This window comes from Trichechus manatus, unplaced genomic scaffold, assembly GCF_000243295.1.
Source record: "Trichechus manatus latirostris isolate Lorelei unplaced genomic scaffold, TriManLat1.0 scaffold00152, whole genome shotgun sequence".
Classification (NCBI taxonomy): Eukaryota; Metazoa; Chordata; class Mammalia; order Sirenia; family Trichechidae; genus Trichechus; species Trichechus manatus.
The window spans coordinates 5,859,678-5,881,150 of NW_004444088.1; the positions used below are offsets into that span (position 1 = coordinate 5,859,678).

A 21,473-nucleotide genomic window follows, 5' to 3' on the forward strand; every position below is an offset into this window, starting at 1 on the left:
CAAAAGTTTAAAATGAGCAAGCTTCTGGCAATGTCTAAACTTAAAATATGCCACGGAATAACTTTGTTTATTCCTCAAACTCAGTATAACACCAAATACAAGGTTTTTTGGTCAGTGTATAGATAGCAGCAAGGTTCACACTGTTCAAAAGGTTCTGTAATTACCCTAGGCTTAAGAGGTTTCACTGTTGGAATATCAGTTCCTTCAGCTCTTTGTCTGCTTGAATCAAAAGTCTTCCGTTTTTTAGAGGCAGTTTTCTGGCAAATGGGTCCATGTTTTTTCTGTTAAGAAGAAGAAATGCAATTGATCATCTTCTTTTCTATAGAAGGGAAAACTACAGAACTCTATTTACACTGTCATCTGAGAGCAGTTTAAAGACCTTAAGATAAGAAAAAGATTAATAAGAAAAGATAGCAATATTTTATTTAACAAAAGAAATATACAATTCATTCAACAAATACTTCCTGAAGGACTACTATAAGCCAGGTACTTTTCAGGTAAGAAAAGCTACTATGCACATAAAAGTCATACTGCCGAACTGATCTACAGAACTTTCCTTTTCTTTTTCACTCCATGATTTTAGAAAAGAAACAAGCTTCTACCAACTTTCAATATTACTAAAAAAATTGATTTCCACAAAAGAATGAGCTAGCTTTACTAAAATACCTTGGCACTTTACCACTCCCCTCTGTGGCTCTATTTGCCACAGTTCAAATACAGACCCACATTTCCTCTGAAGATTTTACTGCTGTTTCTGTTTTGATGCCCACTGTTTCCAGTTTCCTTCTCCAAACTACCTTCTGAGCCTGGAAAGAAAATCTTCAGAAGCCACATTGTGGCAAGGAAGGATGGGGTTGTAGCAAGTCATGTTTATCCAGTAGATAAATTTTCATATTTGAATAATAAGCTGTTCACATTTCATGGCATAACAGTTCATAGCCACTTCTTGCCTTAACTAAAATTAAAATTTTAAAATGAACATAAAATGCATGCTATGTCTCTCACAACAAGAAACTGTAGATAAATACTCTTTCAAAATTTCATTGAGTTATTTAATATCCTTCTAGTTTTCTCACTTCTAAAAATAAGGAAAATAATATAACCAATTCAAAGCTATTTGAGTGAAAAATAAAAGTTTTCTTCATCACTAAAAACTTAGACATAGATACTAGAAAAAGGAAGTAAATGGTAAGGAATGCATTAGTGTTAGGATTACAAGGAACATAATAGTAGTTAGGATTACTAAATTTAACATAGTACCCCCCCCCAAAAAAAAAACCCCGAATCCATTGCTATCGAGTCAATTCCGACTCATAGCGACCCTGTAGGACACAGTAGAACTGCCCCACATGGTTTCCAAAGAGTGGCTGGTGGATTCAAACTGCTGATCTTTTGGTTAGTAGCCAAGCTCTTAACCACTGCATCACCAGGGCTCCAGTTAACATAGTAGCAGTTAATAAATAAAATTTATATAATACATAAAGTTAACATAACACAATAGTAGACAAAATGGTCAGATTTGTATCCTTCCCCCACAATTATTTTTTCCTCCCTTTTGGAACTCAATCATGTTACCTTTCTTCACCTAGGATTTTTCTTGGGCTATCCAATGTAGGATTTATCCAGTGTAGCCCCTTAGGCTATCAACTCCTATAGGTCTGTTTATGTATATATATATAGCTGTCAATTGTTTAATTCAATCATTTACTTAACGACATCACAATGGAAGCTCTCTTAACCTCCACTCAACTTTCTGGATAAACAACATTCTCCATACCTTACATAAAACACAGTGACTGATGAAATCATTCCACTAAATGTGTACTAAATGTACCTTCCTTAGTATTTTAATGAACACTGAAGAAACTGGGGCTGTTGCATTTTATCTTGGCAGGAAAAAACAAAAACTCAGAACTGGTTATTTCTGGTGTCATGGAACCTTTTACTGCTTTTAAAACACGATTATAATCAAATGTTTTGTAGATGTGTTTTCAGTTTTCATTTCAATAAACAAGACTGTAATCAGAGCTGTTAGAATAAAATCTAATTATTAAAAAGAGAAAAAGAAAACAGTGAGGCTAACATGCTACTTCCTAGTAGACTCATGTACCTCCATTCCCAGAAACTGAGTTGTATATGTCAAGAGTCAGTGGTACTTGTCCCCAAGCCTGACTACACGAGTTGCAGTTGCAGTGACTACATCATGTAATTAAATATTAAATAAATAAATTTGGGCAAATAAAAGCTTTTTTTTTCTGTGAAAACTTATGAGTATTTGAAGATGTTTTGAAAAATAATGAATTGATTAAAAAAAATCACTGAATTATGTGCAGACGTTTTTACAGGATTTTTAAAAAAGCCGTCATTATTTAAAAGGAATCTGCAGTGATAAGGATGCTGAGGGATCATTATTTCCTCACTTTGCTTTAAAGAAACAAACTGGAAGTGGTAAGAAGATAGGAAATGGACTGTGGCAGATATCTAATCAGCAGATTCATGTTAGAAGAAATATCCTTTATCCTACATCAAAATATTAATAAGCTTGACACTGAATGTTTACAGTACATATTACTTCTTACTATTCCTTAGTTTTTTTATTTCTTAAATTAAGATCAGTTAAAAGTGCTTCTAATGTACATATTTAAGCGTCTAAAACTAAGCAACATATAATATATTCTAGGTTCATTCTAATATTTTAAAAAAAAGGTTAGTTTAGTATTTTTCAAACAGACGTAAGAGTTGAGAGAAAAGTATAAAGAGACTCCATTTAGTCATCACCTGCTTCAACAATGATCCAATTTTAGCAATCCTGTCTCATCTATCCCCTCTTTGATTTTTCCCTGATGTACTTTAAACATTTTCATAGAGGAGTTTTAAAGAACAATAGAACTATAAAGGAGAACAACCCAACTGGAATAAAGACAGTGGATGGAACCGATATTACGAAGCAGAGACCACTACTTAGAATCTCTTCAAATTACTCCACACAGGTTCCTCCTATGAAAGCGGTCCTGAAGTATTAAGCATTTACTTGTCTAGCAAATTCCAACAGCAAAAAGGAACAGAATTCGTCTACTCACTAACGCTACTGGAAAGAATGTTCTTCCGCAAATCTTGCAAGGTAACAATTCTCCAACCTGGACACTTCCATTTTCTAAAACACAAAAGAAGTTAATAAATAATTTCTATAGCACAAACTGTGAAATCTCAAATTTTATGTTTTTTCTTAGTTTTCTAGACAAGTTTATGTTGTCAGTTCTTATTAAAAATGCCTTGTTTCATTTTTAATAAGCACAATTATCAATTAAAATGGGTATAAGACTTAGAGGTATATCAGCGGTCAAGAGGTCATGCTAAATGTGGAAGGTTCATGGTTCAAGGGTAACCAAGCTGACACTGCTGAAAATACTTGGCTATCTTTTACCTATTTTAACCAAATCAATTTGCCATATTCTCTTAATTCATAGGCTATCTTTATTTTATTTTATTGCTTTTTTTTTTTTTTTTAGTGTGCTTCAGGTCAAAGTCTATAGCTCAAGTTAATTTCTTATACAAAAATTTACACACATATTGTTATGTGACACTAGTTGCAATCCCTACAACGTGACAGCATGCTCCCCCTTTCCACCCTGAATTTTCCATGCCCATCCAACCAGTTCCTGTCCCCTTCTGCTTTCTCATCCCACCTCCAGACAGGAGCTGCCCACCTGGTCTTGCGAATCTGCCTGAACTAAGCAGCACACTCTTCACGAGTATTATTTTATGTTTTATAGTCCAGTATAATCTTTGTCTGAAGAGTGGGCTTTGGGAATGGTCCAGTTATGGGTTAACGGAGCATCCGGGGCCACGGCTTCGAGGGTTCCTCCAGTCTCAGTCAGACCATTAAGTCTGGTCTTTTTATGTGAATCTGAGTCCTGCATCCCACTTTTCTCCTGCTCTGTCAGGGACTCTCTGTTGTGTTCCCTGTCAGGTCGGTCATTGGTGGTAGCCAGGCACCATCTAGTTCTCCTGGTCTCAGGCTGATGGAGTCTCTGGTTTATGTGGCCCTTGTTATCTCTATTTCAAATTACTGAATTTTAAAATCCAAATTTATTTTAAGGTGAATAATATGTATTATTAATCTCCAAAGCATTAAGAAACAACATTCATGATTAATTAGCTTCCCAAGATGATCTAGGTCAATAACAATGATAATGCTTGTCATGGATTGAATTGTGTCCCCCCAAAATATCTGTTAGCTTGGCTGGGTAACGACTCCCAGTATTGTATGATTGTGTACCATTTTGTAATCTGATGCGATTTCCTTATGTGTTGTAAACTCTATAACTATGATGTATTAAGATGGATTAGCAGCAGTTATAGTGATGAGGTCTAGAAGATTAGATAGTGTCTTAACCCAATCTCTTTTGAGATATAAAAGAGAGAAGCGAGCAGAGACACATGGGGACCTCATACCACCAAGAAAGCAGTGACAGGAGCAGAGCGCATCCTTTGGACCTGAGGTTCCTGTGCTGAGATGCTCCCAGACCAAGGGAAGACCAATGCATCACAAGGACCTTCCTCCAGAGCCGACAGAGAGAAAAAGCCTTCCCCTGGAGGTGGCACCATGAATTTAGACCTGTAACCTACTAGACTATGAGAGAATAAATTTCTCTTTGTTAAAGACATCCGCTTGTGGTATTTCTATTATAGCAGCACTAGATGACCAAGAATGCTTTAAGGATAAGATCACCTAGTTACTATGTAAACTGCATATAATATGTGAGTTTCTTAATATTTTATACATACAATATTTAAATTAAGATTCACTGGACCAGCAAATTGAGATATTCTGACCCTCTTGGATACACTGTATCAAATAAGGAAGAGGTAGCTACAGCTTTTACACAATTAAAAATTAATACATATACCACATACCTAGATACAGCAAATTTTACTACTACAATGATCAAAAACTATATTCACTGAGATTCTACATAATTGTATCAATTCATTACTCTATTTTCTAGCCAATTATCAAACCTTAATTTATATCCATACCTGTAATTTTCTACAGGAGCCTTGGTGGCACAGTAGTTAAGACCTATGGCTGCTAAGCAAAAGGCTGGCAGTTCGAAACCACCAGCTGCTCCTGGGAAACCCTATGGGGCAGTTCTACTCTGACCTACAGGGTTGCTATGAGTCAGAACTGACTCAAAGGCAACACGCTTGGTTTTTAATTTTCTACAAATGATATCTGAACCTATACTATTTTCCCCATACATTCTGCTAAATATTTGTTATCTGCTAAAATTATTTTATGAGACGTAGAAAAACGTTTTCTTTTAGAAGCGGTACAAATAAAAATTATAATATTCATATTGAACTTTTAACAATCATGAAAAGAGTACAATTATGACTCCATATATGTTTCAGGGTTTTTAGTGAGTTCACAGAAAACTAATTGAGAGCACCAAATTGACACTGGTGAGGATGCAATCACATACAGTGACAGAACAACTGTTTTGTTCTCCAGTTTTCCTCGTACTCCGCTGCCCTATTTTTACTGGTAGATAGTGACTTATTCGTCGTCACCGTTGGAGGCAATGCCTGCATGGTGGCAGTTAAGCAGCAGACACTACAAAGACAAAGCTAAGATTTGCCTGATTTGTCCTTCTCCAATACCAAGAGATGGGTTATTCAGGGAGAGCAACCTCATTTACCTGGATCACCTAAAGCCATTAACAATCCAGAAAGTCGAGGCAGTTGCTGGATGGAATCCATCAGGTTCATTCAGGTTAGAATCCCTCATCATGATGTTCAAAGTGACACAGCGTGCTGTGTAATCTATTAAGCATAGTTACAGTTTTCATGTATTCCTTTAAACTGTAAATAATGATTTAAAAATTCATCAACAGGGATATAACTATTTTAGTTCCTCAAATGAATAGCCAGTGTCAGTCAATGCCTTGGGGGCACTGAGTTGTGTTAAGGGTGATGGAAAAATCCAGCCACGAACAGTGTTGGTGGCTGCACAACATAATAAAAGTAACTAAGTTACTGAATTGTAAGTGTAAAAAATGTTGTAAAGGCAAATATTTTGTGATATGTATTTGTAACACAATATTAAAAACAGCTAAAAAATATAGCTAAATGTCCCTACATCATTTCCTAAAATGATCATTTCCCTCCACTGATTTTAAATGCCACTTGTCATGTACTAAAATTTTCATGCATACACAGGTCTGTTTTTGTTTTTCTGACTCTACTCTGTTCCATGGAGAGGCCTTTATTAAACCATTGCCACAGCCACTGAATGGAGTGTTGGCACAGATACTGTTAACCTTTGAATACATATTCCATTCTTCCATAGAAAATTCTTAATGACATTCACAAAAACATTTTTAAACTATGCACTATGCTAGTAAAAATATTTGGTTTTAGGAATACTATATCCACATGCAATGGCCTCAGAGTTACTTTATTCCAGTAGGAGATTAATCATTATGGTAAAAGAAAATAAAAATGGAAATGATTTTAAAAAAAAGCATCATATTTTATTTGTGTAAATGTATATTTCAGCATCTACTTGTTAAGTGCATGACAAAGGAAAGTCTTCTAAAAAATTATTAACAGAAATGAATTCAACACATGGAAAAATATAATTCACTCATTCAACAAGTACCAAGAGTCTACCTGAGTACCTACTACTTGCCAAGCATATCCCAGGTCACAGTGACTCAAGAGGAAACAAGACTAACACAGTCCCCGCTCCCATAAAGCTAAGAGTATCAATGACTTAACTTATTCAATATATCTAAGAAAGAAATCACCTCCCATTTTTTTACACAGAAACTTAAAAGTTAACATAATAGCAACCAGAATACTGCCATATATTAAAATGCAACTCTTAAAATTAATTCCCACAAGTTATCAAACATCTTAAAAATGTTTTTAATGGAAAAGAAAATCATCATCAGTACAAAGCATGAAACAGAGAAAACAGCATTGACTGGAAAGCAGTTATAAACAATTATCTAAATAAAAAGAAAAATCTTCTTTAAACAGTCATTATTTAAAATAAATATATTATTTACACATGTATGTATATACACAGAGGCCCTGGTGGGGCAGTGGTTAAGCACCTGGCTGCTAACCAAAAGGTAGGTGGTTCGAATTCAGCTGCTCCACAGGAGACAGATGCGGCAGTCTGCTTCCATAATGATTACAGTCTTAGAAAACCTACAGTGCAGTTCTGCTCTGTCCTATAGGATCACCATGAGTCAGAATCGACTTGATGGCAACAGATTACGGGTGCATATACATACACAGAAATTTATATATATGTTCTGTGTGTATAAATGTATAACTACCTCTTGTATTAGCTGGCCACAGAGCACAGCCCTGTCGTTCACAAAATACGACAGACGCGTGCATGTGCGTTGTTGTCAAGATCTACTGGAGCGAACTTCTACCAACAGGCCATGATAAGCAGCTTTGGCTTTAAAGTCACAAAGCGACACTTTGTTAGCAAAGTATTCATGAAAAGACATGATCAAACCAAAAAACCAAGCCTGTTGCCGCTGACTCAATTCTGACTCATAGCAACCCTATAGGACAGAGCAGAACTGCCCTATAGGGTTTCCAAGGGTGGCTGGTGGATTCAAACTGCTGACCTTTTTGGTTAGTAGCCGAGCTCTTAACCACTGCGCCACCAGGGATCCAAAAGACATGACAGTATAGTAGAAAAGGCTTTGGAATTTGTGTCATATTATCTAAATTCAAGTCCCAGCTCTGTCACTTAGAACTCAGTCCCTAGGCAAGGTATTTAACCCTTCTAAGGTTCAGACTCCTCTTTTATAAAATAAGGACGTTAGGTTAAATGACCTATATGGTTCCCTTCTATGTCTAACATTCCGTAATTTAATAGAACCTACTTCAAGACCACGTGAGGAAGACAATCACACAGATGATAAGACACCTTCCTTGTCGGTGTTACATTAACAACAAAAAAGTACTTTGTCGTATGTAAGAATGATGAAACCAACCGCACAACAGAATGAATCCTTCAGGTGGTATGTGGTTATGTTGGGAAAAACCAGTTCTACTCTTCTACGTACAGAACTGAGAATCTGCAAAGACTTATAACAAAGAACATGGCACATCCTTGCTGGAAAGGCCTTCACTAGAATGAAATGTATAGCTAATCGTACAGACTCAGACTAACATCCGTTAAATGAGGATACTATCTGCTCAATCTACCTTAAAACCTGAGAAAATCTACTGAAATGCTATATATAAAAATACCTCACAACCTGTACAGGTAAAAAACTCTACTCTCCAGGGCATGCACACAAACTCCATTAACCTCTCTCTCCTGCGGGGCAAAAACTAGCAAATTTTGCAGCTTATAAAAATACAGTAAAGAGATGATATTCAGAGGGCTGATTATTGCAGCAGAGAGCAAACACCACTGAAAGAACACTCAAACTGATGGAGAAAACCAAGTAAATAAAGTACTGTAGTGATCTAGGATTCTCAAACAGCCAATCTCTCCTTATGAAATTTATCCTATACACATTGTTGATTCTTTTGAGTCAGAACTGACTCGACGGCAACGGGTTTTTGGTTTTTATACTTAGCAACATCAAACCCTGCACGATTAATATGGCTTGAAATATATACCCAAAACCAAAACCTGTGGCTGTCAGGTCGATTCTGACTCACAGCAACCCCATGTGTTACATGAACTTCTCCATAGGGTTTTCTTACCAATGATCTTTATGGAAGCAGATCGTCAGGCCTGTCTTCCGCAGCACTGCTGGGTGAGTTCGAACTGCCAACCTTTAGGTTAGTAGTAGAGTACAAACTGTTTGTGCCACCCAGGGACCTCTGAAATATACAGGTGATGTGAAAGAATGTACAATTATCTAAAACAGCTGTGACATTCTAAAATCTATATATTTAAGAAATAATCACCAGTTGCTGTCAAGTTGATTCTGACTCATGGCAACCCCATGTGTGTCAGTCAGAGTAGAACTGTGTTCCATAGGGTTTTCAATGACTGATTTTTTTTTTTTTTTTTTTTTGTGGCTGGAAGTAGATCACTAGGCCTTTCCCAGGAGCCTCTGGGAAGACTCAAACCTCCAACCTTCTGGTTAGCAGCTGGCACATAAACCATTTGCACCGCCTATGAACTTCTATTTAAGAAATAGGACAGAACATTTTCCAAAGCAAAATAAATGAAATCTTGGAAATCAAAAACCGTCCTGGCCTCCATGTAGCATATCTATTTCTTCACTGCTGGGCAGGCTTCAATCATTGCTCAACTGAATCCAATTGTTAAGATTCAACAAACCTCTTCTAAATCACATGGCATCTGTCATACCACTTCCTTCCCATGATCCTTTTTAAAATCTAATTACTTCCAACCATCTACAGTATATCACAACATTTTCCTTTCTCAGCTCATCTAGGAGACTCCAACATTTCAACATTCACACTTACCCTACTCTTTATAGTCACCTGCAGCAAAAACACCCAATGCCAAAACAACTTGGAAGGGTTCTACTTTCACTCAAGCCCCCTCTCTAACCACAGAATTCTACCTCTAAGTCACTTCCATTTTCTTGATGCCCATTCCTGGCCTCACTTCCCTTCCATCTCAGCCTGGACCTGACAAGTCATTTCCACTACTTTAACCAACAGCCTCAATCTCTTGCTCCATGGTCAGACGTCTAGAAAATGCTAGATTAAAGAAAGTTAAACGAGTTTCCTTATGGTAGAACTTCCTCAGTCTTAAAAAAGACATTTAGTATGTCATTATTTTGTGAAATTTATTTCATCAGGAATCCTTCCTATTTAGAACCAATGTCTTCAGCAGCACATTTTTTCTAAACACTCACATTTACTGCTTAACTACATCCTACCTCTCATTCACTCCCTACAAGAACTGCAAGCAGACGTTATTAGACCTAACCGTTATACTAAAACAGATCCATTCATTGATTCAACAGGTATTTATTGAGCATCTAACATGTGACAAAGGAGCCCTGGTGGTGCAGTGGTTAAGAGCTCCACTGCTAACTGAAAGGTTGGCAGTTCAAACCTACCAGCTGCTCTATGGGAGAAAGATGTGGCAGTCAGCTTCCATAAAGATTTACATCCTTGGAAACCCTATGGGGGCAGCTCTACTCTGTCCTATAGGGTCACTATGAGTCGGAATCAACTCGACAGCAGTGGGTTTGGTTTTTTTTTTTTTTTTTAACATGAGACAGGAACTGTTCTACGAGGTAGGGATATAGCAGTGAAAAAAAAACAATCTTATGGAGCTTATACTTTTCTAACAGTGAAAAATAAAGAAAAAGGATTAAATATACGCAGTGTTAGGTGGTGATATGTGCTATGTAGAAAAATAAAGCAGGGCAGAGGGAGAGAGGCCAGTCACAAGGCTCTGTGTCTGTGTGTTTGGGACATGGGTGGAGTGCTTAGCCACTGTCTAGTTACCTGGTGCCGCTGTAACAGAAATCACACAAACGGCGGCTTTAAAGAACAGGAATTTATTTTCTGACAGTTCAGGAGGCTGAAGTCTAAATTCAGGGTGTGGCTCTACAGGGAGGTCCTTACTTGTCTTTCAGCTTCTAGTAGCTGCCAGCATTTCTTGGGGTTCCTGGGCTTGTAGATGCACGTCTCCTTCATCTGTCTCCCTCTTCCCCTGTGTGTGTCTTTCTGTCTACTCTGCTCTTCTTCTAACTCAGAACTGATCAGGTTTGGGACTCACCTAACACTGGTATCCCATTAACCTAAAGAAAGAAAAACAGGATCACATCCACAGGTACGGGGTTTAGGGTTTCAATTCATAATCTGGGGAGATACAAGTCAATCTGTAACAAGTAGGATTGGAGAAGACTTCTTTAATAATAGGACATCAGAGGAGAGAACTTAAGAAACAGGCAACTGATCATCATCAATCTACTAAATGTCAGATTCAAAGCCCTCTTTTGACCTTTCTACAGCACGAGGCACTGCTGATCAATCTCTTCCAACTTTTAAGTCTTTTCTCCTTTGGCTTCAATGATATTTCTATCTCCAAGGCCATAAGCCCAAGTTTCTCAGATCTCACAAGCTAAGTACTTAAACCTGCTAGGAATACCAGGTGCCACAGGCTGTTTCTTTTTCTGGCACATATTCACTACTCTATAAAGAATGGTTTCTCTTTCTTATGTGTTTTTAAACCTCTTCAAAGAATTTCCCCTTCCATTTCCTTTTCCCCTAAGTTTCCTCGTCTTGTTATGATCCTCCTGGATGGCTTCATCCATTTGAGGTCACTTATATGCTGATGACCACTGAACTAAAAACTCCAGGTAGGTATTTCCAAATACCTACGGAGACTCTTCCACCAGATATTCCCGAAGCACTGCGCAAACACAACATTTCTAAAGCCAAATGCATGACCTCACCCCCCAAACGTAGTCTTCCTTTCAGTTAAAGATAGCACCGCCTAGTCCAAACTAGAAAGCTGCTTCATCTTTGATTCCTTTTCCGTCTCATATCCAGCAGACATATCTCATTGTTCTACCTCAGATACAGCTCCTAAATCTATCCTCCCCTTTTAATTCCTGCTACTTTTGCTATATTTCAAATCCCCATCATCATATATATGGACTTCCAGCTTCTCACCTCCAGTCTACTCTGCTGCAATGTTATGTGGTAAGACAGCCCACCATCCCTTACAAGCGTGCCATGATTTAACTACCCTGGGCCACTCTGAAACTAACATACCTCCCGTGATATGCTATTGATCCAATAAACATGTGCCGAGGGCCTTCTGTGTACCAGGCACTTTGCTAAATGCTTTATGTATGCAACCTCATTTAATATTTAATATAGTTCAGGAAGGTGGGTATTTAAAAGCTCCATTTTTTACAGCTGAGGAAACTGAAGTTCAGATTAAGTAAATGCCCAAATCACAGAGCTAAAAACAGAGGAAGGATTCAAACACAGGGTCTCCCACACACTGAATGTAAGTCTGGCATTACGCTCAGTACCAAAAACTGAATGCTAGACAAAATTTAAAAGATGAAGAATTATTCAGTAAACTAGCATTCGAATAATTATTCAATAAACTAGCGTTACAGAAAAACAAAACAAAAAGAGAAACCCTAACGGGGCATGATGGCTGTCTTCAAATAGACGATATTAGAGAAGAGCAACCAAACTCCTAACCAAGTTTGAAAGCGAAGTACTAAGATGTAATAATTCAGCACGCCAAAAGGAGAAGGATAATGGGTAGCCTGGTCTCTGTCACAATTGCTAACAACTACTTTTCAGGACGTTACAAAGGAAATAACAATGCTGTGTATATGGGAAAATGTGCTTAGATTTTATCATCCTCCATTTGGCAGATGAAAAAGCTCGTAAGAGACTGGAACCCTCTCAAGTCTAGAAATACTTTTACTGCCCCTAGATATAGGGCACTACCTATAGGAATTAAAGGCTTTGCTCTAAGCATCTACACAATGCAGAAGAGCTGAGATGTAAGTTACACAAAATCATGAGTAATAACTTCTATTTGGTTTCAAAATATGGTGTTCATTTCTTGGCAATCCAGGAAGAAGCATAAAAGTCCCAGAAGACCAAAAATAATATAACCAGTATATGATCTGTGTGCAAATACATGTAAAGATAATGAGAAAGGGTAAGGTTACCAAGCCTAGAATTTTTTAAGGGTCCATGTTTTCTGGTTTTAAAACCAAGATTAGTCTGGTAATTGGTTTGAACTGGATACGTTAGTCTCATGCCGAAGAGTACAGTTATTTGCTCAATTACTACGACACATCAGGGTTACTCGTGAAGATCTTCTACCAGATACTGCAATATAATGCTTATTAGGTACCTTCAAAGTGCTAGATTTTAATTTCCAATCCGGCAGAAATTTTGTCTTTTCTACCACTGAATCACTATTTATTAAACGAAGGCATGTATAAATGAAGTAATAAATGGTAACCCGAAGACCCAAAGTATTGATCTTTGCAAAGAATTATCTAATAAAGACCGATTCAAAACTAAACCAAAAAAAGGCACTGTCCTACTCAAAACTCTGAGTTTTTATTTTATTAGGTTGAACCAATGGAGATTACCAATATTCAACTGTTCTACCCTGCAAAAATGGGAGTTATATATGGTTCAACTTAATTTATTACTATCAAGCACATCATAGCTAATGATAGCATCTTATTAAAACACACATAGACACAAACACACACAAATGAAGAGTAAATTGCAAGTACTGTTTAACATGACACATCAGAAGGTGGGCCAATTAAACCTGCCAACCATAATATAACACATTACCTCCGAATCTGTGTATTTCTCTCCCTACGTAATTGAGTATTATAATAGGTTTCCATTACATTTTAAAAGCATGCTTAGCAAGGTAATTCAACAGTAATGCCTAAATATCCCCTAGAATGCCCTCTATCATAGATGAAGACATGGTATAAATATTTCATTTATTTGACAAGCATTTATTGAGTATCTACTTTTTGTCAGACACTATTTTAGGTGTTTAGGACAGCTAACTGAAAAATAAGACAAAGGTTTTTGCCTTAATTATGAATGTTGAATAAAACAATAAAGATCTACAGAGAAATTATTCTAAAGCACTTTATGTTTATTATGATAACCCTGTAAGAATTCCAGCACCCATGGTCCTACCCACTATGTTATAACACCATCACATATTTTAAAAATTTATTAAAAATAAGCTGCCTCTAGAGGAGTCCTCTAAAGAAAAATAGCTTGAAAGTAAGGGGCATTATCATCACAAATCCTTATTTCATGGAAACTTGACTGACCTGTCTAAAACAAAGTTAACAAAGACTAAGACCATCATAGTTCATAATATACTGCAGCTGCCTACAAATGGAAAATTATCAGAATTCTTTGATTATCTATTATCTTGCGGTGTTTACTACGAGCGCTTCATCTCAGAGCAAAAGTATGAAATATTCTCATACTCAAGTTATTACATTTGCTTTTTGGTGCATTTAGGCCACTGAAAAACGTTACCCGTTGCTTTTCACTTCATAGCAAACATGATATATTTTACTCTGTACCATGCAATAAAACACAGGGCTCAATGCCTCTGCTCAGTTTTAATCCACCTGAATCCTTCTAAATGGGGGGGTGGGGACTAAATCAAGAGGACGGGATCTTTCAATAATAAGACTTGCTCTTCATGATTATCAGAACGATTAACCAACATTTGAAAAATAATCTTGAAACTGTTGATGCCATTGCTAGCCGGCTATTTTTCCCTTTGTTTTAGGAAAATGCTATAATTACACAGGATTAAATGGGTGATGAGAATAGAGAAAAGTCAAAGAATTGGGACAAAGCAAAATCTGGAGTCACGGTTACAGCACAAGGATAAATCCAAAGATAAGGAACCAATGCCTGCTGTTCTTTCACAGGGTCGTCGTGAAAAAGCCATTAAATCCTTCTTTTAATCTATTGTCCCACCTACAAAGCTGGCCAGTGACACTTCCTTAGGAGATGCTCTGACATCCTCCAAAAGAAGATGCTGTAGAGATGGGAAAACGGTTACCTAGGGAAACTAGCAGAAAAAAGGGGCAGGAGCTCGAGGTCTGAGACACACCCTGGGGCCCCCACAAAGGCTGGCGGTGGGGAGACCAAGGACATTAACGAAAAGTCCAATTTGCAACGAAAATAAAATCTGCCCGGCTGTGATTGCCAAAAGGGAACCCTGGAGTCGGGCAAGACCCGAAAACGGCATGAAGGGACCTGCAGGAGTGCCCCAGAGACAAGATTAGGCTCGGGGTGCGGAGCCCCAGCTGAAGATCGTCTGGGCGTCACTAGCTCCACCGCATCGGGGGGCTTTGCTGCTCCCGCCTGCCCAGGCCTCCTGCGACGCGGCGGGGTCGCGGCGGAGTCCGCTACTCCAGACCTGTCCTGGCGTCCCCGGGATCGGAGCCCAGTGCCCCCCAACTGCTCCGAGACCCGCTCTAGCCGCCCGGCCCCCATCCCTCCACCTCCTCACCTTCCAGCCCCTCCATTGCGCCGCCGTCTCGGACTCAGCCACACTCCACAGCCAGCGCCCGCCGCCGCCCAGCTCCGGCTGTAGCAACCCAGCCACGCCTCCCACCCGCTAACATCCCGAGCTCCCATTGGCCCGGCGCCGGCTGGGGCGGGGCTCCGGGGAAGGCGCCCCGCCTGCAGTGGCCGCGCCGCCGCCTCCCGGCCCCGGCTCTCCTGCGGCCTCAGGGTAAGCTCAAGCGGCCTTGAACTGCGCTCTGCGACCCCGCAGCGCCTTTGTTCCCCTCCAGCCTTGTTTCCCTCACCCCTTTTTTTCGTGTTTAGAGTATCTCAGCACCTCGTGGCCGCCCACCACCAGCCCCTCACAGAGATGAATGCAATTCTGTCTTTTCTCCTGTTCCTCTCGGAGGATCCGCCTTAAGCAAACGTAGCATCCAGACAAACGCCCTGGACACCTGTATACAGCCCACTCCACGGTGCGCGCTATTTAGTCACTTGGTTTTGCCTCAGTATATCCCCTCGACTTCATCTTCGCACACAGCTTCAGGCGTTAAGGCATCATCTCCCTACAAAAGCCATACTTTTTGGAAGTGAAAGCCAGCCCTCCCGCCAGCTTCCCCTCCCCAAGGCCTACCCTGGCTCTCTGGTTATCGTTGTTGGACTAAAACAGCCCTCTGGCCTGGTAGCTAAGGAAGTAACAGCAAAGCTCTGTGTTGGGGAGTTCACGTATGGACCTCACGGAATGGGACCTGTGTCTATCGGAACCCAAACCCCTTGAGGTTATAGTTAGCTCCAGTCCTAACTAAAGCCCTGGTAATGGTTTTGCTTCACAGTCTAACACATTACACCAGAACGAAATTTCTTTGAAAATCTGACTTAGCAGAGATTAACAAGCCATCTAGTTGGTCAACTATCGAGCATCTACTGGCAAGTTATCAGTAGTACGTTTTCCATAACAAATCTTATGTTAATTTACTCGCTAATATAATCTGTTCCATTGGAAAGATTTGGCCTAACTTTGTCTACTGTTACGAGTGTGCATCTTACAATCTTACAAACCAGTAGGCTTTAGGAAGCAAGATTATTTCTGGTGTCCACTCAAATGAAGGGAAGCAAACAAATGCTTAAGGGGGCCGTCGTGTTTTATTGGGAAGGTGCTGTAAGTGCGTTTGAATGTAGGGTGGTGCACCTCTTTTATGGAGTCACCTAAACAAAACCTTGAACCATGCCTGACTTCCACTCCTCCCCTGGCTCTGCCCTGCTCTTCTGTTCCTCTAATATCCTGCGCCTACTTGGCCAGACCCCCCACCATGTCAGCCACTTAGCTACCCAGGACTGAGTGTGGAAAAGCCCTTTTTCCTCCTTAGTGTTACTAAGACAAAGTTTGAATTTTTCTTTGTGAACTTTTAAAAGAACACTAAGGAGAAAAAAAGCACACACAGAAGAAAACACAAAAATAAAGAAGCAATTTAATTTACATATTATAAATTCTTGAACTGAAGTCAAGTCAAAGATTAAGTTGGCTGGTACACACATTGTTGTAAGTTGCCATCGAATCAATTCAGACTCATGGAGACCCAACGTGTGCAGAGTAGAACTGCTCCATAGAGTTTTCAAGGATGTAACCTTTCGGAAGCGGATTGCCAGCCCTGTCTTCCGAGGTGTCTGTGGGTGGGTTTAAACTGCCAATTTCGCAGTTAGTAGTTAGTGTTTAACTGTTTGCTCCACCCAGGGACTCAGGTACTTACCTTGTTGGGCATAAAAACCACAATAACAACAAAAACAATGATAACAATAGCAGTAAAAAATAAAATAGATTAAGCATGTTTTAGGTCCTTTCATATATTCACTTATTTAATTTTTGAAACAGTTCTCCAAAGTAGGTACTATTATCTTCATTTTTTAGAGTTAAAAATGTTTGTTTTCCAGATGTCTCAGAGAGATTAAATTTTTTGTCAACGATTATACCACCAGTGAATGGTGGAGCTAGGATTTAAACTCTGGTTTGTCTGATCCTAAAGCCTATGAAAATTTCAATGGGCTCTTCAGCCCCCACCCTTGCCTTGCATTCTAGCTGTTGCAGATGTAAATTCAAATGCTCAGACATGTTGTTTAGGGTCTATTTGGGTAGGCATTACTACTGTGAATCTTGATTCTCTAAAACCGGCTTGATCGTCTTCTCTACAGGTAATGGGCTCTCAGCACTTCTCTGCTACAGCTACCTTGGCTCCTGAAGCTTTTCAGTGAACCTGACCCCTGGGTAAAGAGTACATCTTCCTATCTGACCTCTTAAGTTCCTTCCTCTGCCTTCTACATGCCTGGCCTGAGAGTCTCTTTAGCCTTGGTGCCAACTTCTGACTCCACTTACTCTCTGACTGATTCCATTTTTCTGACAAATTCATTCAAAAACCATTTCTTGAGTACCTGCTATGTTTCAGAACCATTTCATCTTTAGCCAGTTTCTAAGATGAATGAAGCTCAGTTTCTTCCCTTATGTCCCTAAGCTCTCATCTGAAGATATTTTCTTAGCTTATTAACTAATAATAACATCCATAGGTGAATATATTAGATATCTTCTCACCTGCTTTTCATACAAGTAAGAAAGCAAAAGTTCAGAGATGTTTACAGAGTTGCTGTCAATCATAAAACTAGTAAGTAGCTAAACATCTTGAACTCTTGTCTTACTACATCATACCCAGGCTTCTTTACACTCTACATTACGTTCCCTTAAAACACCATTCCCTGGAGCCAAACCACATCTCCTCCGCACCTTCCAAAGGGCTGAGCAGGCCACATAGATCTTGTTTCAAAGTTCCTGCCTCCTGTTGGAACTTAAACAATGTTCAAGTCCCTTTTCTGAGAGAACTTTTGGTTTTAAGATCATTTGCAGAGCACAGCTAAATGAAGACTCTGAGTCTTGGTGAGAAACCCAGCTCCGTTTATCAGCTCCTCTGTGCAGAGAATTTCCTTCCTAAGCAGCCTCCTGAGGAATGGCTCACGACAATTTAGTATATCACAGTAAATTTGTACATTTGATAACCATACCAAAATGATAATTTTCATCAAAAACCAAAGAAACCAGTTTCCCTTGAAAGTGGGGAGAAGGGACTCTTGAGCAAGGTTCTAGATTGTGGAAGCACAGTCTGAGTTGGTTCTCATTAATTTTATTTTTTAGATTGACATAAAAATTTTTAAGTGTTCAGGGAGAACAATAGTGACAGTTTTTCATGGCCTGGAATAATCAGAAGGCAAAGATCAGTAGATTGCCAGAGGTGATTTGTTGAGAAGAATACCAAAAAAAAAAAGGGGGATCTTGGAAAAGAGAGGGACCTAAAGCAAACTTCATCTTCATTGACTGGAAGGCTACTACATTCACAATGTGATGGCATTATTCTATGTGTGCATTCTCTTCCTGTTCCAAAAAGAACTCTAGTTCCAAAGGGAACCTCTACTCTTTTCTAGTTCCAAAAATCAATTCCCAGCTAAAAAAAGAGAGTTATGACCCCACCACAATTCCAAATCTCAGCTGACAGTCTCTTTATTCAAATAATTATTGAGATCCTCCTATATGCCCAACACTGACTGTTCTAGACACAACAGAAAATTCCAAAGTAGTCTCTGATCTCTAGGAAGTGAAAATCCAGTAGAGGAGGCCCTGAGCAAGATGTAATACAGAGCAATTGTGATTATTAGGTGTCTTAGAGTCAGCTGACTCATGGTGACCTTACGTATAACAGAAGGAAACATTGCCTGGCCCTGCACCTTCCTCATAATTGTTTCTGTGTTTAAGCCCATTGTTGCAGCCACTGTGTCAATCCATCTCACTGAGGGTTTTCCTCTTTTTCACTGACCCTCTGCTTTACCAAGCATGATGTCCTTCTCCAGGGGTTGGTATGGTACCTCCTGATAACATGTCCAAAGTATGTGAGACGAAGTCTCACCATTCTTGCTTCTACAGAGCGTTCAGGCTGTACTTCTCTCAAGCCAGGTTTGTTCATTCTTCTGGCAGTCCATGGTACATTCAACACTCTTTGCTAACACCATAATTCAAAGGTGTCAATTCTTCTTCGGTCTTCCTTATTCATTGTACAGCTTTCACAAGCATATTAGACAATTGAAAATACAATGGCTTGGGTCAGGCACCCCTTAGTACTCAGAGTGACATCACTCGGAGTTACTTTTTAACACTTTAAAAGGTCTTTTGTAACAGATTTGCCCAATGCAATATGTCCTTTGATTTCTTGACTGCTGCTTCCATGGGCATTGATTTTGGATCCAAGTAAAATGAAATCCTTGACAACTTCAATATTTTCTCCATTTATCATGATGTTGCTTATTGGTCCAGTTGTAAGAATTTTTGTTTTCTGTATGCTGAAGTGCAATCCATACTAAAGAGTGTATAGTCTTTTATCTTCATCTGTAAGTGCTTTAAGCCTCTTCACTTTTGGGAGCAAGCAAGGTTGTGTCATCTACATATACCAAAAAAACCAAACCCATTACCTCTCGAGTTGAATTCCGACCCATAACAACCCCATAGGACAGAGTAGAACTTCCCCACAGGGTTTCCAAGACTAAATATTTACGGAAGCAGACTGCTGCATCTTTCTCCCAGCGGAGCAGCTAGTGGGTTTGAACTGCAGACCTTTTGGTTAGCAGATGAATGCTTAACTCCTGGGCCACCAGGTCTACTCCATGTGCGTATAAACCAATCCTGTTGCTGTCCAGTCGATTGTGACTCATAGGGACCCTGTGGGACAAGAGTAGAACTGCCCCATAGAGCTTCCAGTGATTGCCTGGTGGATTGAACCGGCGTGCTCTTAACCACTGCACCACCAGGGCTCCTATGTGCATATAGCAGGTTGTTAATAAGTCTTCCTCCAGTCCTGATGCTGCGTGCTTCTTCATATAGTCCAGCTTCTCAGATTGTTTTCTCAGCATACTGATTGAATAAGTATGGTGAAAGGATACAACCCTGGCGTACACCTTTTCTGATTTTAAACTACGTAGTATCCCCTCGTTCTGTTCAAACAGCTGCCTCTTGGTCTATTTATAGTTTCCACATGAGCACAATTAAGAGTTCTGGAATTCTCATTCTTCTCAATGTTATCCATAATTTATTTGTTCCACAGAGTGGAATGTCTTTGTGTAGTCAATAGAGGGCAACAAATTATTAAGTCTTAGATTTTGTGGTACAGCTTATAAAAACAATTGGGTTTGAGGGAGACATTTGCATTATTGGAACAATAAAAAGGTTTTATAGGGAAGTAGAACTTAAATTGTGCCTTGAAGAGTGTCGTTGGTTAGGTAGAGGACATTGAGGATGGTGGGACAATTGTATGACCCTCCTTAAGGAAACAATGCAAGCCTGGCAGGTTATGGAACAGTCAATAAAGAAGCATATTTTTATATTTTTTTGTTCATATGTAATTTTTTTTTTTTTTTCTGTTTAAGTTTCGGATTACAGGGAGCAGGTGCAGAGTTTTGAGTTAATCACACTGTGAGGTTATGGTGCCTTATCATCAGTTGTCCATGCAAGGGCATCTCTTATTTTTCATTATATTATTTTGCTGTTTATCCTCCATTTGACCTCTCTATACCAGCCTCCTCACTAGTCACCATTCTATTGCATTTGAGCTCTAATCTCACACGTATCAGTGAATCTATGTGATTCCTTAAAACGTATGTGTTGCTGTTTCGAATGCATTTTTTTTAACTTACACAAATGGCACTGTACTATAGCTTTCATTCTTGATTCTGTTTGTAATTTTTCAGGAAACATTCATTAAGAGCTAGATCCATGCTGCTGTATCTAAAACTAGCTCATTATTTCTGAATCCTGCATAGTACTTTACTGTATGCATACACACATTTTCTTACCTGTTCCTTTAGTGATGGGCACGCAGGTGCCTCTGATACCCTGCTACAATGAACATTATTGTGCCTGTCCCTTTATGAACCTGGACTCAAGTTTCTCTGGGCTGCATCCCTGGAATGGACTACTGGGTTATATTCATTTCCACTAAGTACATCCAGATTGTTCTTTATAATGGCTGTACCAGTTTACATTCCCATTAGCAGTACCAAAGAGTTCCCATTTTCACTTATCTCATTAAAAACTGACTTACCTCTAATTTCTGCCAATCTGTTGGGGGTCAAGGGTTGGGCATCTTTTCATGTGCTTGTTAATTCAGGTCGATTTTCAACAAATTGCCTATTTTTACCCATTGGAACTGTTATCTTCTTCTTATGTTCTAGATATTCTAGAACATAAATTCTTTGTATGGTCTAGATGTTAACCCCTTGCTAACTTAGATTGTTTAAAAAATCTTTTTTCCAGTTTGGAAAATATCTGATAACTTTGTCTAGGATATTTGTCATTGAACAGAAATCTTTAGCTTTAATTCTGTCAAATCTATCCATATATGTTCCTTATAAAT

General features: G+C 39.1%; 1 protein-coding gene across 1 annotated transcript in view; it reads right to left on the minus strand.

Moving 5' to 3' along the window:
* ZC2HC1A (zinc finger C2HC-type containing 1A) overlaps positions 1 to 15,122 on the minus strand; it is a 64,863-nt gene extending 49,741 nt beyond the window's left edge. Inside the window, exons 1-3 of the mRNA XM_023740309.1 lie at positions 15,041 to 15,122; positions 3,081 to 3,154; positions 165 to 281 (exon numbers count right to left, since the gene is read on the minus strand). Coding sequence (XP_023596077.1) covers positions 165 to 281; positions 3,081 to 3,154; positions 15,041 to 15,056 — 207 coding nt within the window. The 5' untranslated portion in view covers positions 15,057 to 15,122. The remainder of the gene's footprint in view (positions 1 to 164; positions 282 to 3,080; positions 3,155 to 15,040) is intronic.
* Positions 15,123 to 21,473: the final 6,351 nt, after the last annotated feature.